Source organism: Tachyglossus aculeatus, chromosome 20 (genome assembly GCF_015852505.1).
Source record: "Tachyglossus aculeatus isolate mTacAcu1 chromosome 20, mTacAcu1.pri, whole genome shotgun sequence".
NCBI lineage: Eukaryota > Metazoa > Chordata > Mammalia > Monotremata > Tachyglossidae > Tachyglossus > Tachyglossus aculeatus.
The window spans coordinates 4,309,877-4,325,901 of record NC_052085.1 but is presented as its reverse complement, the minus strand read 5'-3'; the positions used below and the strand labels follow the sequence as shown (position 1 = coordinate 4,325,901).

The 16,025-nt window shown below is 45.5% G+C and overlaps 1 protein-coding gene across 8 annotated transcripts in view; it reads right to left on the bottom strand.

Annotated features, from left to right (window-relative positions):
- Positions 1-16,025, bottom strand: part of FRY (FRY microtubule binding protein) — a 305,032-nt gene that overhangs the window by 123,342 nt on the left and 165,665 nt on the right. For all 8 annotated transcript variants that reach the window (XM_038761610.1, XM_038761611.1, XM_038761607.1 and 5 more), the window contains one exon: positions 12,554-12,607. In XM_038761610.1, the coding sequence (XP_038617538.1) occupies positions 12,554-12,607 (54 nt within the window). The remainder of the gene's footprint in view (positions 1-12,553; positions 12,608-16,025) is intronic.

Genomic DNA, 16,025 nt, shown 5'->3' with positions numbered 1-16,025 from the left:
GGATTTGCCCGGGTATACTGTCAGACAAGGAATTAGGGAGGACCAAATTCTTTGGTTCAGCTCAGCATTACCGTCTGAACGGCCCCCAGATCAGATGTAACGTCCTTCCTCTGGTTTTGGAACTTCTTATTTCTCAGTCCCACCTTCACCTCTTCCACCATAATCAGTCTTCTCCCACTCCTCAATTCTTTTTTCTCTTTGGAGAAAACGTTCAGGAGACGGGGCAGCTCAGAACCTCAACTCCGCCTTTTTTAATTTTCAACTGGCATCCTGTACCCATCAGAACAGAGCCGGTACACTGCTAAACGCTTAGTACAGCGCTCTGCGTTAAGTGCTCAATAAACACCACTGACTGACTGATGAGATGCATCTTCTGGAACTCGGGTATTAGGCCTCTGAGTGAGTAAAAACGTTCTAACTATCCTTTACTCGGTTTAAAGCCTGGCCTGAATTCTGTAGGATCGAGAGCACATCCCCAGCCATTATGGATTTAAGAAGAATTCAAAGGGCTCCAGGACCGGATTTGAGGCACTTGAAATACCTGGACTAGGACTCATAGTTTTTGAAATGCTTTATTTTTCAAATGCCCCCTGTAAGTGCAAGTTTTTAATCTCATTTAGCACACAAATCTACCGGAGTCCAAACCATGAAGCTCTGTGCAAAAACTGACTTGGTTTCACATACCCTGCTATTTGTGCCACTGCGATTCTTCCAGCCTAGCTAAAAGGACTTTATTCATGCTTAAGAAGTCACGGCACTAAACCGACCAGGCAGACTTTCCCTTGAGGATTTACTGAGCGAGTCTTTAGTAGGACTAAGAGATCGATATAGGGTCGCTCTGTGTTTTTTCATCCTTCTGTCACTGCTCTTTTAAGTCGAGGCAGGAAGGAAGGGTGGAATTCGAAAACCCCTGGCTCTCCCAGTACAGGAAGGGAGGAGAGTCTAGCCAGCCTGCTGGTTACTCAGCTCCTTCATTTATTGGAAGTCAAGCCAATGGGGAGATGAATCCTAGCTCTGTGTTGCTCCCAAAAGGGAGCGTGCAGATCTACAAATGAGTCCTTGTTGTGCTTAAATGATCAAGCTCTTCCATCAGAAATGAGCTGCACAGCTTAATGATATGAGGCCCACAGAAGCCCAGGGATTTTAAAATCTTGCGTTCATAGGCCTTTAAATATACGTTATGTAAATGTTCCTGTAATATTTACTTTGGCCCCCTAGGTATAAATAAACCAAATGAGACTTCCCTTTATACTTTTGCGAGGACGTGTCATTTTTCAAAAGCATCTCCTTTCACCAAGAAAGGCAAAGGAGGCAGATTCACATGAAACTGTCTCAATCATTGCTCTGAAAAGTCTTTCCATATTTCGCATTTTAGGGATGATTTGGTATGCCTAATAACTGCATTCTTTCAAAGCCACCTTACCTACTCAATTTCCCCCTTGGTTACTGGCATATCCTTCTAAAGGGTAACGTTTCCTTTTTACCATTGTCTGTATCATACACGTTTAGGTTTAATTTAACTTTAACTTGAAATGCTTAAAGTTTGGTTCTACTTTCCCTGATACCCTGATGTAGAATGCTGATAAACAGAATAAAAAAGGAACTAACATCTAACTAGGGAAATTAAGTACAACCCACATACTACTATTAGAGCTTTTTGTTCTACCTCAATTATTAACTCGGTTCTTCATAGAATCCCTACTTTCAGTTAGAGTAAAATATTAGAACTGAGAAACCTGGCGTGCCCCTGAATATAGAACTACAAAGTGCTGGGAAAATAAAATCTAATTGACAGTACTAAAGACACTATACTTTTTTGCCTCTTGATATATTACACACAAGAAAAAAATGCAAACGATTTTATAGAGCAATTAAATGAAAGAATATCACTATCTTATTGGTTGTACCTCTGTTTGAAAGGGCTTAAAAGAGTTGGCATCAACTTTCTTCAACTACTAAACCCCAGCTCACCCTCTTCATTCCTCCCAAGTTCACCTAACTGCATCTCACTTTCGACTCTTCTCTGACACATGGGAGAATATAATACAGTAAATAAATATAACCCATGCCTTTGGGAAGCTTACGCTTTTGTGGCGGAGACAGACGCTAAAATAATTTTCAGAAAGAGCTAGTGCTTAAATGAGAGGGTGCCAATCTACCAATGGTGTTCACTGAATGTTTACTGTGCGCAGAGCACTGTACTAAACACTTGCAACAGAGCTGATAGAAGCAATCCTCCCATAAGGAGCTTTACGGTCGACCTGACCAAATGTAAATTGTGTGTCATTTTGGTTTCTCTTGCATGCTTAGTAGAGTGCTCTGCATCCAGGAAGCATTCAATAAATACAATTATTATTATTATGGATCTAATTGCAGTGGTTGCGAATACACCAGTACATAGGTGGTGAAGAAACATAGAAGTTGTAGTTTGGGCATAATTTTATGGTATTTGTTAAATGTTAACTATGTCCCAGACACGGACCTAAACACTGAAGCTAATTATGTTGGACACAGTCCACATGCCCCACATGGGGCTCATAGTTTTAATCCCAATTTTACAGATGAGGCAGCTGAGGTACACAGAAGTTAAGCGACTTTCCCAGACAAGTGGCAAGCTGGGATTAGAACCCAGGTCCGTCCTCTATCCACTAAGCTATGCTGCTTCCCAGTTCTGGAGCATACAACAACCTGGGGAGGTTAGAGATTAATTGGGATATGTCCTTCAAAGGGGATGTGATTACTGACATACACAAGTCTCCGGATTTTGAAGCATTTATTCCTTTGCAATTCCAACAGGTGACAGGAATCACTGTGATGCTATAACCACGTCAATCAATCAATGCTATATATTGAATCCTTAATGCGGGCAGAGCATTGTATGTTGCCAATTTGTATATGTTGCCAATTTGTACTTCCCAAGCACTTAGTACAGTGCTCTGCACATAGTAAGCGCTCAATAAATACGACTGATGATGATGATTGTACTAAGTGGTTGGGAGAGTATAACACCGAGTTGGTAGCTATGCACTCCACCCAGAAGGCACTTAAGGTCTACAGTCTGCATCCCTTAAAGTTCCCCAAAATACACGCCTTAAGGAGACACTGAAAAACGGAAGGTCTGAACCCAGAAACTAGATTCTCATTTTCCGAAGTTGGACTGGATTGCTTCTCTAGTTTAAGTACATTTGATGACACTTTTGAGATGGCGTTTACAAAACAAAAATGATTACTCTTGGAGGATAAGTATATTTGACCTACTCTTCAAAGAGCAGTGGGGGCTGCTTTGCACATAGTAAGCGCTTAATAAATGTCATTATTATTATTATTATCGTTAGGGGTTGAAGGTTCCTGATTGAGGATTACTTTGGGCATCTTCTAGGGTGAGCCGGCCGGGCAAGAATCCTGACAAGATTTGTGTAATATGGGTGGCGAAGACCACAGCCGCTCGCAAGGTGGGTCCTTCTGGCAGTGCCCTTCGGGTCTACTGTACTGGAAAGCTGCACCTATGGTGCCCTCAGCGGGGGGGGTTGTGTACCTGTGTGTACGTCTGTGTGTTTGTGTGTGTGTGTGTGTACAGCTCTGTGTGTGCATACATTTGTACACACGTGTATCTATGTGTGTATGTGTGTTATTACTCTTACTTGTACATATTTATTCTATTTATTTTATTAATATGTTTTGTTTTGTCCTCTGTCTCCCCCCCCATAATAATAATAATGATGATGGTATTTGTTAAGCGCTTACTCTGTGCAAAGCACTGTTCTAAGCACTGGGGGGGATACACAGCACCTGTATATATGTATATATGTTGTACATATTTATTACTCTGTTTATTTATTTATTTATTTTACTTGTACATGTCTATTCTATTTATTTTATTTGGTTAATATGTTTTGTTTTGTCCTCTGTCTCCCCCCCCATAATAATAATAATGATGATGGTATTTGTTAAGCGCTTACTCTGTGCAAAGCACTGTTCTAAGCACTGGGGGGGATACACAGCACCTGCATATATGTATATGCGTTGTAAATATTTATTACTCTGTTTATTTATTTATTTATTTTACTTGTACATGTCTATTCTATTTATTTTATTTGGTTAATATGTTTCGTTTTGTTCTCTGTCTCCCCCTCCTAGACTGTGAGCCCACTGCTGGGTAGGGACCGTCTCTAGATGTTGGCAACTTGTACTTCCCAAGCGCTTAGCAAAGTGCTCTGCACACAGTAAGCGCTCAATAAATACGATCGATTGATTGATTGCCGTGCTACAGCAGAGCATGGGCACTGTGCACGGATCACCTTAACCAGCCATGGATTTTGTATGTGATTTTTGCCTGCACTTTGCAACGGGCCACAGTCTCGCCTGCTTATTCATTCACTGCGCTCTGTCTTGTATTGTCTTACGTTGCGAGTCGTTTCCGACCCACAGCGACTCCATGGACGCATCTCTCCCGGAACGCCCCACCTCCGCTTGCAGTCGTTCTGGTAGTGTATCCCGGAGTTTTCTCGGTAAAAATCCGCAAGTGGTTTACCACTGCCTTCTTCTGCACAGTCAACATGAGCTTCGGCCCTCGAATCTCTCCCGTGCCCCTGCTGCCCAGCATAGGGGAGTTTCGGCTTGTAGCAGATTGCCTGCCATTCGCTAGCCGCTGCCCAAGCTAGGAATGGAATCATCATCATCATCGATCGTATTTATTGAGCGCTTACTATGTGCAGAGCACTGTACTAAGCGCTTGGGAAGTACAAATTGGCAACATATAGAGACAGCCCCTACCCAACAGTGGGCTCACAGTCTAAAAGGGGGATGGGTAGGCCTCTGCTTGACTCCCCCTCCTGTAGCCTAGACTGTTAGAGAACTGGAAACACTGCAGGTGCCATCATAAGAGGGGCTACGCTCTGTACCCCGACAGAAACATGAATGGGAGAGAGGAGACAGTGTGAGTGGGACCCCCCTCTAGACCGTAAGCTTGTTGCGGGCAGCGAACGCATCTACCCATTCTGCTGTACTCTCCCAAGCGCTTAGTACAGTGCTCTGCATACAGTAAGCTCTCAATAAATAACATTCACTGACTGACTGTTTGACCGCAGGGGCTCTGTAGACTGTACGCCTCTTTTTTTAAAAAAAATGGTATTTGTTAAGTGCTTACTAAGCGCTGGGGTAGATGCAAGATAATCAGGATGGACGCAGTCCATGTCCTACATGGGGGGTCACAGTTTTAATCCCCATTTTACAGATGAGGCCACTGAGAGAAGTGAAGTGACTTCCCAAGTTCACAGAGCAGGCAAACGGCACAGCCAGGATTAGGTACTGCATCTGCCAGCTCTCCTGTACTGAACTTTCCATTCATTCATTCAATCGTATTTATTGAGCGCTTACTATGTGCAGAGCACTGTACTAAGCGCTTGGGAAGTACAAGTCAGCAACATATAGAGGCGGTCCCCACCCAAGAACAGGCTCACAGTCTATATGCATTCATTCATTCGATCGTATTTATTGAGCGCTTACTGTGTGCAGAGCACTGTACTAAGTGCTTGGGAAGGACAACTTGGCAACATACAGAGACGGTTCCTACCCAACAACAGGCTCACAGTCTGTATTCAGTCATTCAATCGTATTTATTGAGCGCTTACTGTGTGCAGAGCACTGTACTAAGCGCTTGGGAAGGACAAGTCGGCAATATGTAGAAGCGGTCCCTACCCAACAACAGGCTCACAGTCTGTATTCATTCATTCATTCAATCATATTTACTGAGCGCTTACTGTGTGCACAGCACTGTACTAAGCGCTTGGGAAGGACAAGTCAGCAACATACAGAGACGGTCCCTACCCAACAACAGGCTCACAGTCTGTATTCAGTCATTCATTCAATCGTACTTATTAAGCGCTTACTGTGTGCAGAGCACTGTACTAAGTGCTTGGGAAGGACAAGTTGGCAATATATAGAGGCGGTCCCTACCCAACAACAGGCTCACAGTCTATATGCACTCATTCATTCAATCGTATTTGTTGAGCGCTTACTGTGTGCAGAGCACTGTACTAAGCGCTTGGGAAGGACAACTTGGCAACATACAGAGACGGTCCCTACCCAAAGTGGAGGACTCAATAAATAGCATGGATTGCAAAAATCCCTAGCACTATCGTTAATACCTCTGTGCAGATTCTTGGTCCTAAAATCATTGTGAATGGACTAGAGCTGTGAAATGTTGTGTTGGATTTTTTTTTTTTGCTTTATTCGCAACGAGCCCTCAGGGTAGCGCGACTATGAGCCGGACACCGACTACATGGTGGCCTCGGACCAAAGGCTAGAGAGGGCACAGCTGTTGAGGAAGCGGAACGGGGAGTTGATCCGGACCGGATTTTTCTTTGATTAAGTAGGTAGGATTTCAGCTCAGAGTGCATACTTATCTGGTGACTTCCCCTCTGCCGCCCTTACCAGTCATGGGGCACCACTAAGCAAAGGACTATTTTCACTCAGCGTGGCTCAGTGGAAAGAGCTCGGGCTTTGGAGTCAGAGGTCATGGGTTCAAATCCTGGCTCCGCCAGTTGACAGCTGTGTGACTTTGGGCAGGTCACTTAACTTCTCTGTGCCTCAGTGACCTCATCTGTAAAATGGGGATTAAGACAGTGAGCCCCCCGTGGGACAACCTGATCACCTTGTAACCTCCCCAGCGCTTAGAACAGTGCTTTGCACATAGTAAGTGCTTAATAAACGCCATCATTATTATTATAGTTGGAGCCAGTGCCATGCTTTCTGATACTGGTGGTAGCTTTTCTATGTTTTAACGGGACTTTTTTCAATATTCTCTTAAGCATGGATGCCTTCTTTTGAGTTCTTGCCATCTCTGCAGCATTCCTTCCTTGGGCGAACGAGGGGTGGAGCTTGGAGAGTGTGTCTTGGCCCATGTCATATCCGCAGTGAAGTATAAGCAGCACGGCCTCGTGAGTAGAGAACAGGCCCGAGAGTCAGAAGGACCTGGATTCTAATCTTGGCTCTGCCGCTTTTCCGCTGTGTGACCTTGGCCAAGTCATTTCTTGTGCATATTTATTACTCTATTTATTCATTTATTTTACCTGTACATATCTATTCTATTTATTTTGTTTTGTTGGTATGTTTGGTTTTGTTCTCTGTCTCCCCCTTCCAGACTGGGAGCCCACTGCTGGGTAGGGACTGTCTCTATATGTTGCCATTTTGTACTTCCCAAGCGCTTAGTACAGTGCTCTGCACATAGTAAGCGCTCAATAAATACGATTGATGATGATGATGATGACTATTTTCACTCGCTAGCTGTCACTCCCCTAGAGTTTAACTTGATTCCTTAGAACTTAACTTGATCCCATTACTCCGATCCCCGATCCGGCAGCTAGTTCACTAAAGGAACCAATTCCTGATTTTGTTCCTAGACAGAGAAAACAAAGACTACCAGAAATTACGATTTTGAGTTCACCTTTGCTCCAGCGGGCTGACTCGAGCTCTCGGGAAGTCGCCATTTAGATTTTGTTGCCTTGCAACCTACAATTTTTGCCGTGTTCTTCCCAGTCATTTTTGAGAGGGCTGTCGGATTTCAGTTGGAAGAAAATGGGGCCAATGACTCCAGTTTGGCTTCGCCCAATCTCTACTCAGTTTATTTCACCATACAGTTACGCCCATTGATGGTTTGAAAGGACAAAAGGTGGTTTTGCTACATTATAAGTCCACGGTTCACCCACACTTAAAGGTATTGTATGCCTCCGGGATAACCTCAGTTTAGGAAGTGCAAACTCCTTTAAGGAGAGAAGGAGAGAGGGAGGGAAGAAGGAAGAGGGAGAGAGAGAGAGGGGAAGGGAGACAGTGTTTGAGGGGCGTCCTCAACAGGACCTGGGTCCTTAAAGGTGAGCCGGCCTGAAGCAAGGAGGAGGAACAGCTCAGCGGGGAACTGGGGCTGCCGGGGAGAAAAGAGGCGACAAATAGATTTCTTTGCTGGAGGGCAGCTGGATGAATATTTGTATTTACACAGCTGTTTCAGAATACGGTTGGTGCTATTGTCCCTGCTGGTGCAGTTGGTTTTAAATATAAAGCAGTATTAAGTTTTATTTCCTGACGCTGGAACTTCTAAGAACATATGGCTGCATTTAGGGAGCCTGAGAGGATTAATTAGAGCAAGGACTCAACTTACAGGCCCTGGCTTACCAGACTTTTTTTCCTAATTAAAAAAAAAATGATCAGAATTCTGGCAATGCAGTTTTAAACACGATACTATATTTGTCTTTTAAGTACTGTTAAGCTATTCTGAGGCTACTTTTCGGTCTTAAAACATGGAAAATAGAGGTTTTATTCCACACGGCCTACTTTTTACTTTCGAGTAGCTAGTCCCATAACTTGTAGATTTTCTAGGTACTGTATTTACTTTCATACTTCCCCTCACTTTTTTTGCATTATTTTTGTACTATTTCAAAAGAGATGGGTCATGAAAGAATTAGGACTAGCAATAAAAGGAGCAGAAGAAAAAAAAGAGAAAGAGGAGAGGAGGGGAGGAGAAAGAGATAGGTAAGAGGATGAGGAGCAGCGTAGCCTACTGGAACGAACACAAGTCTGGGAGTCAGAGGACCTAGGTCCTAATCCCGGCTCTTCCAGGTGCCTGCTGTGTGACCTTGGATAAGTCACTTAGCTTCTCTGTGCTTCCGTTTCCTCGTCTGTAAATGGGGATTCAACATCTGGTCTCCTTCCTACTTAGACTGTGAGCCTCACGTGGGACAGAGACTGTGTCTGACCTGATGACCCCTGCAATTACAACACTTCTAGATACACAGCAAGCACTTGATAACCACAATAAAAACAAATTTAAAAACCAGTGTGGTGTGACTATGACTCTTCTGTTGCACTGCACTAAGTGCCACATTCGACAGGCCCTCGCACAGTGAATTAACCCCCACTCTACTTCTCCTCTTCCTCTCATGAAGCCACCCGTATCCAAGAAGAAACTCCCCACCCCTCTTGCAAGCCTGCCTCTGCTGCACTGTCATATTCTGCCCCTTCTCTTCTTCCTCCCTGGGAGCATGCCTGTACTGATGAAGACTGTCCCCCATCTTTTTTTTTTATATTTGTCGAGCAATTACTACGTGCCAGGCACTGTACTAAGCACTGGGTTAGAGTCAAGCTAATCAGGTTGGACACAGTCCCCATCCCACAGTCTTAACCCATTTTACAGATGAGGTAACTGAGGCACAGAAAAGGGAAATGACTTGCCCAGCAGTCAAATGGCGAAGCCAGGATTAGAACCCAGGTCCTTCTGACTCTCAGGCCCAAGCTCTGTTCACTAAGCCGCAATGCTTCTCTGGCACAAACCCATCTGCGGCATTATCGTGTGTCTATTCAACTCTTCCTCTCCCTCTGCGCCGCCACTATCACTGCTGGCAAGTACGTGGTATGGAAAACAATCGTTTACTTTCTTATCAAAAATTGGGGTCAGGTAATTATGCGCTGGGGGCAATTATGCTAGTGAATAAGGTAGGTGTTTCAGATATGTAACTGTGGATATATTTTTGAGGTCTCTCCCGCGTTACACTGCGTACTCTAAAGCCCAGGGCAGTAGCCCCTAAAGCCCATGTATTAATCCAGCCCAGGTCACATCCTGCTAAAGGGATTAAGCTTTCTTTATTAAGCTTTATCATTTTGTTAATGATGAGCATATATCTATAATTCTATTTATCTATTTTGATGGTATTGATGCCTGTCTACTTGTTTTGTTTGGTTCTCTGTCTCCTCCTCCTAGACTGTGAGCCCGTTGTTGGGTAGGGATTGTCTCTATCTGTTGCTTAATAGTACTTTCCAAGCGCTTAGTACAGTGCTCTGCACACAGTAAGCGCTCAATAAATACAACTGAATGAATGAATATCTCTGCCGATGGCTGAAGATGAGGCCGCTGAAGTCACTGTCATCGAGAAGCAGGAGGGCTCCACTAGTGAAGTGTTAAGAGGCAGTTGAAGGTTGATGAGGATCGAGGGCGGGAGTGTTGAAAATTCCTGGGGGAAGGATTGTTGGAGGAGGTGGGATTTGAAGAGGCTTGAGGCCTGGAGGGTGTGGGTGGAAAGAGGAGGGTCTAGGCCCCAGGACAACGTGAGCAAGAGGTGGAAGATGGACAAGCGGGGGGAGTAGGAGCGCAGCAAGATGTGGGATGGAGAAGAACAAGGAAGGCTATGAGAGGAGAAGTGGATGAGGACAGCCAATAAATAAGGTGGAAGAAGTGGGTGGCCAACCCCTGGTGGGTTCTGAGGCACGGGGAGATGTGTGCCGGGAGGTATTTTGGGAAGCAGCGTGGCTTAGTGGAAAGAGCGTGGGCTTGGAACTCAGAGGTCGTGGGCTCTAATCCCGTCTCCGCCACTTGTCAGCTGGGTGACTCTGGGCAAGTCACTTAACTTCCTCTGTGCCTCAGTTTCCTCAGCTGGAAAACAGGGATTAAGACTGGGACCCCCAACGTGGGACAACCTGAGAGCCTTGTATCAGCAGCGTGGCTCAGTGGAAAGAGCATGGGCTTTGGAGTCAGAGGTCATGGGTTCGAATCCCGGCTCCACCACGTGCCTGCTGTGTGACCTTGGGCAAGTCACTTAACTTCTCTGAGCCTCAGTTCCCTCATCTGTAAAATGGGGATGAAGACTGTGAGTCCCACGTGGGACAACCTGATCACTTTGTATCCCCCCAGTGCCTAGAACAGTGCTTTGCACATGGTAAGCGCTTAACAAATGCCAACATTATTATTATTATTATTATTGTATCTACCCCAGCGCTTAGAACAGTGCTTGGCACATAGCAAGCGCTTAACAAATACCATTATTATTATTACTATTATGATAACCCAGGGCAGTGAGGGTCAGAAGTACGGCAATAAAAGCCTGTGTGAATATCTTGCTGCAAGGATGGAGTGATGAACAGTCGGCACAGAGTCTGTGACCCCGGTGATGCCGGTAATGGCAAGACCAGGGGGCTGGGCTGCCTGCTGAAGAAAGGGGAGAGTAACGTGGGCGAAGTGGCTCTGAACCCTCTCTCCTCACCCCTGGCCCTGACCAGCCATAGCAGTAGCGCCTCAGCAGCAACAATCGTTGGGGAAACCACAGTCAATGGTTCCCTACCCTTCCCCTGTCACCATGTTTCCAATGGCTGACCTCAGCTTCTCAGGTCGCAGCCTTGAGCGGTTCTTAGGCAATGCGGCAGTCACGACCTCAATCGTCAAGTCCAGTAACTGGGTACATGGCGGCAGCAGACGAGCACTGGAAAAGGTTGCTTCGTGGCTGCATTCATTCATTCAGTCATATTTATTGAGCGCTTACTGTGTGCAGATCACTGTACTAAGCACTCGGGAAGTACAAATTGGCAACATATAGAGACGGTCCCTACCCAACAACGGGCTCACAGTCTAGAAGGAGGAGACAGACAACAAAACAAAACAAAACACTGTCACGCCCTTGAAAGGGGGACATTAAAGCGTCCGACCGATCACAATTCAGATCACAGAGAGGTGGCCAAAGGGACACCCGGTCATCTCAGAAAAGGACCTAGTGAGAACACAGTCATCCATCGGGGTTACTTTACATCTTAAGCCTTACACATTCCCATAAACACAGAACAGCATCTTGTCTTTTTCCCTCCCCACCCACCAAACAGTCCCTCCTTGGAATCATGAATCAATTTTACAGCCCATTACACTAGGACACTGGGCTTATTTTTTTAAGAGTACACGAAGAGCTAATGGTGAAGTGAATCACCCCACAAAAGAGTGGAGGCAGCCCCTCCTAGCTCGCAGGTAAGCCCTTGAATGCCTCCTGCTGTATCTGCAGAAGGTGCGGGGGTCCCTCTAAAACCCCTCGTCCCTCCCTTCTTAAGGCCGGCGGGATGCATCCTGCTCCGCGTTTTTCCTGGTTTTAGATTTGACAGGAGCTCCGGCTTGGAATGCCAAGGCTGACTTGCTCCGCTAAGCACTCTGAAGCCTCATCCATCGTCCCTGAATTGGTAGCTTCTCTTTTAGGAAAATGAAGATTTCCAACTCAGCCTTACGTGGGACCCCACTCGAATTGGCACCTGACTTGTTTCCTTAATCCCATCCCCTTACCCAACTCCCCACCCGCTCTCCCTGGCTCTTCCTCACACCTCACTAGCTTTTGGTTTTCTTTCCAAATCTTGCCCTTGTTCCCACCGATTTTCCACTTTGTACTGTCCAGTTCCACTATTTCCACTCAACTCTCCGGCAGATTTATCTACGCTCTCCTCAACAAAACACCTAACAAAGGTAACTACAACACCCGCAAACTGTGACTCTGTAGAGGAGTAGGAGTTCTACTCCTTGCAGTTGCTGACAGTTTCTGGGTCTGTTAGAGTAATATAAGGTACTTCCTGGTCTTGGAGGGGTTAACCACATCGTCACTTCAAACCGATGATGTATTTGACCCTCCAAACACATCTTCTGCCTGAAAATTCATGCTAACAGCACCCATCCCTCCCCCCCCACCCCCAGTTCTCATCATTTCTTAGTTCTACAAGAAACGCAAGAGCTACAGATGTCATTACATAAAATCCCACCACTTACTTGATCAAACTGGGGATCTTCTCCTCGTTGCAGAGATTTTGTTAGGGGCTTCTCCTAGAAAAACAAAAAAACAGAAAGTAGTCATTGTTAAGGATTCACACTGTTATTCTGAATATTATGCTACTCCCGCTTCCAAGCCCTGTTTCAAGTATTCTTTTCTCTTTTTCTTTTCACGTTCACAGGAGACTTCTTTCTTGAAAAACGGAAGTTGGCTAGGCAAACCCAGGCTATAACAGTATCATCGGTGCGTGGTGGGATGTACGTATGCCTCACGGGTGTGAACATCATCATCATCATCATCATCATCATCAATCGTATTTATTGAGCACTTACTATGTGCAGAGCACTGTACTAAGCGCTTGGGAAGTACAAATTGGCAACATATAGAGACAGTCCCTACCCAACAGTGGGCTCACGGTCTAAAAGGGGGAGACAGAGAACAAGACCAAACATACTAACAAAATAAAATAAATAGAATAGATATGTATAAGTAAAATAAATAAATAAATAAATAAATAAATAAATAAATAAATAAATAGAGTAATAAATATGTACAAACATATATACATATATACAGGTGCTGTGGGGAAGGGAAGGAGGTAAGATGGGGGGGATGGAGAGGGGGGCGAGGGGGAGAGGAAGGAAGGGGCTCAGTCTGGGAAGGCCTCCTGGAGGAGGTGAGCTCTCAGCAGGGCCTTGAACATCCCGTTTCGTCTGACGTGTTCAGCGAGCGGCACACTTCACAGACTGGGTGGGCTGAACAGGGGGGCGTGGAGGATGCAGTGAGTGAAGGGGTGGTGAATGGCCATGGTCAATGGACAACTGAGGCCTGGGCAGTGAGTGCCCCCGTAACTTCTGAAACAGACCCTCACTGCAGCTGCCCCACAAAGCGCCTCTCTCTCTCTCTTGTCCGGTGTGTGACCTTAAGCAAGTCACTTAACTTCTCTGTACCTCAGTTTCCTCAACTGCACCACTTAGTCTGGTTTTGTAGCTGATGTTCCTAATAAAATATGTGGTGTTGTCGCTGTATTCTCAGTCAGAGGTACCAATCTCTCATTTTGAGCATGGAGGAGAAAAGGGAAAAGGCGGGGAGATCACGACTGGGAACTGACAGGCTTCAAGGAAAGTTAAAGTGACTAGAGAGCTGCCAAAGTGGGTTTTTCCACATTGAATGGAGCTCTCGGGTCTTGCCAGAGAACTAGGAGGAGAAAGCCCGGGCTCATAAAGCTAGGGGAGCCACAAATCTCCCTGGCTCCCTGACAGAGTTCCGCAACGAAAGTTTGCTAACACGTAGTCCACTGCCCCCATCTCTCCGCAAAACTCTTCTGCTTCATCTTAAGCCCTTCAAAAGGGCTGAGGTTGTAATACTGGTAGTGGTAAAAGTGTCTACTGCACCCACACAATTGCATCGAGTACCGGGAAAACAATTCAAGGACGAAAGTTAGGCCCAGTTCCGGCCTCCGAGAAACTCACGCAGCTTTTTCCCTCCGCTGTTCTCTCCCAAGTGCTTGGTGCAGTGCTCCGCACACAGTCGGCGCTCAGTAATGCCACCGACTGGATCCCGTTGTCTTTCTCCGAACCCCCTTGAAATGTTTCATTTTGCCAATGGGCTTGGAGGGTCCGGGGAAGACCAACCTCAAAGGCCGCCGAGAACATTTTCTCCCCGCTTCCTGACAGTGCCAAGGGACTCTTCTGTTCATCACCGAGGAGTGGGTGGCAAACTTCCTGGCTGCCTCATGGGGAGACCAGATCCAGTTCCCAGAACTAAACAGTGGCCTTTTCTTTGAGGCTGTTTCCACCCTCCGCCCTGAAAGGAGGCTGCTGTCTGAGTCCATCAAACGCATCTATTTTCTCCTGTAGGAGTTTCAGTATTTCCAGAGGCAAAGACCAGGGTCCCAGTTGAGCTTATGACACTTTGGGGAGTTCAAATCTCTCCCCACCTTCTCCTTAAGAAAATACGAACTCTAAAAGCTCTTTGTATCCATCTGCACCTACAACTGGCACAGCAAAGACGGATATTCCCAACTCCGTTTCGTGAAGATTTCACGGTTCGTGGCCCACAACCTGACAGACGTTCTGTCTACCCGGTCGAAAAGGTAATGGCAGACACTGGATTAGATTATTTTAGTGCAAAAGACACACCTGGAGAGTGAGGCACTGAGAAGGAGAATACATTTTCTCAGACCACTGGGGCCCACTCATTTAGGGACACAAAAAACTGTGCCTGTCCAAAAGCTGCCCAACTTGAACTTGGCAGAGACTTGTCCTGTCTGGTCTGGCCATGATTTACAAAACTCTCTAAGATATTTATATGACCTTAGGGAAGTCACTTACTTTCTCACAGGGCCTCAGTTTTCATCTGTAAAATGGGGACTGATAATCTGTTCTCCCTCCCCCTCATCTAGTGGGTCAGGGACTGTTTCCAACCTATCTTTTATCAACCCCAGTGCTTAGTACGGTGCTTGGCACATCATACGTGCTCAAGGGATACCACAATTACTATTATTTTTGCGAGATAACTCTAAATCAGAGGAACAATAGTGATAAACCCCAAGTGTATCAATATCAAACCACTAAATCTCCACAGATATACTGTTCTCAGGAATCAGCTTGTCACAAATAAGCATATGTGACAATATACAGCTAGACAAATAACTAATTAACATATACCCATCCCCACGGTTAAAATGGGGATTGAGACTGTGAGCCCCATGTGGGACAGGGACAGTGTCCAATCCCATTTGTTTGTATCTACCCGAGCGCTTAGTACAGTGCCTGGCACATAGTAAGCGCTTAACAGATACCATAATTATTATTATTGTCCGATAATCCTGCTGATAATCAATGGTATTCATATTGAGCGCTTACTGAAGCACTGAACTAAGCACTTTGGAGAGTACAACATAACAGAGCTGGTCGACACGGTCCCTGCCCACAGTGAGTTTAGTCAGTTTATCGAGTGCTTACTGCGTGCAGAGCACTGTACTAAGCGCTTGGGAGAGTACAATATAAGCGACACATTCCCTGCCCACAACGCGCTTACAGCCTGGAGGGGGGACCGACATTAATATACATTAATATTGTACATGCCACAGGGCGTAGTACAGTGCTCTGCCTAGGGGCTCAATAAATACTATTGTTTCATTGACACCTTCAAAATATAACCCAGAGGGAGCATTAAAAAGCGTACTCCAAATCCACCCAACTCGAAACCATCACTGAGACTATTTTCTAGACTGGACGGGACACAACTGAAATGCGGGTTAGCCACCTTACGCTCTTCGCTGTAATTTAGCCCAAGTGCTTTTCCTGTGACCCTGTACATTCCCGCTGGCAGAAGCTTCCTGGAAGCTTCTGTGTAACTACCAATTATACCGTACAAAACATAAAAACAAAAAGCCATATAAAAGTAACTGCCTGCATCTCTTTAGAAAAATGTAATGGCACAACTCTGAATTTAGCTTTTAATATG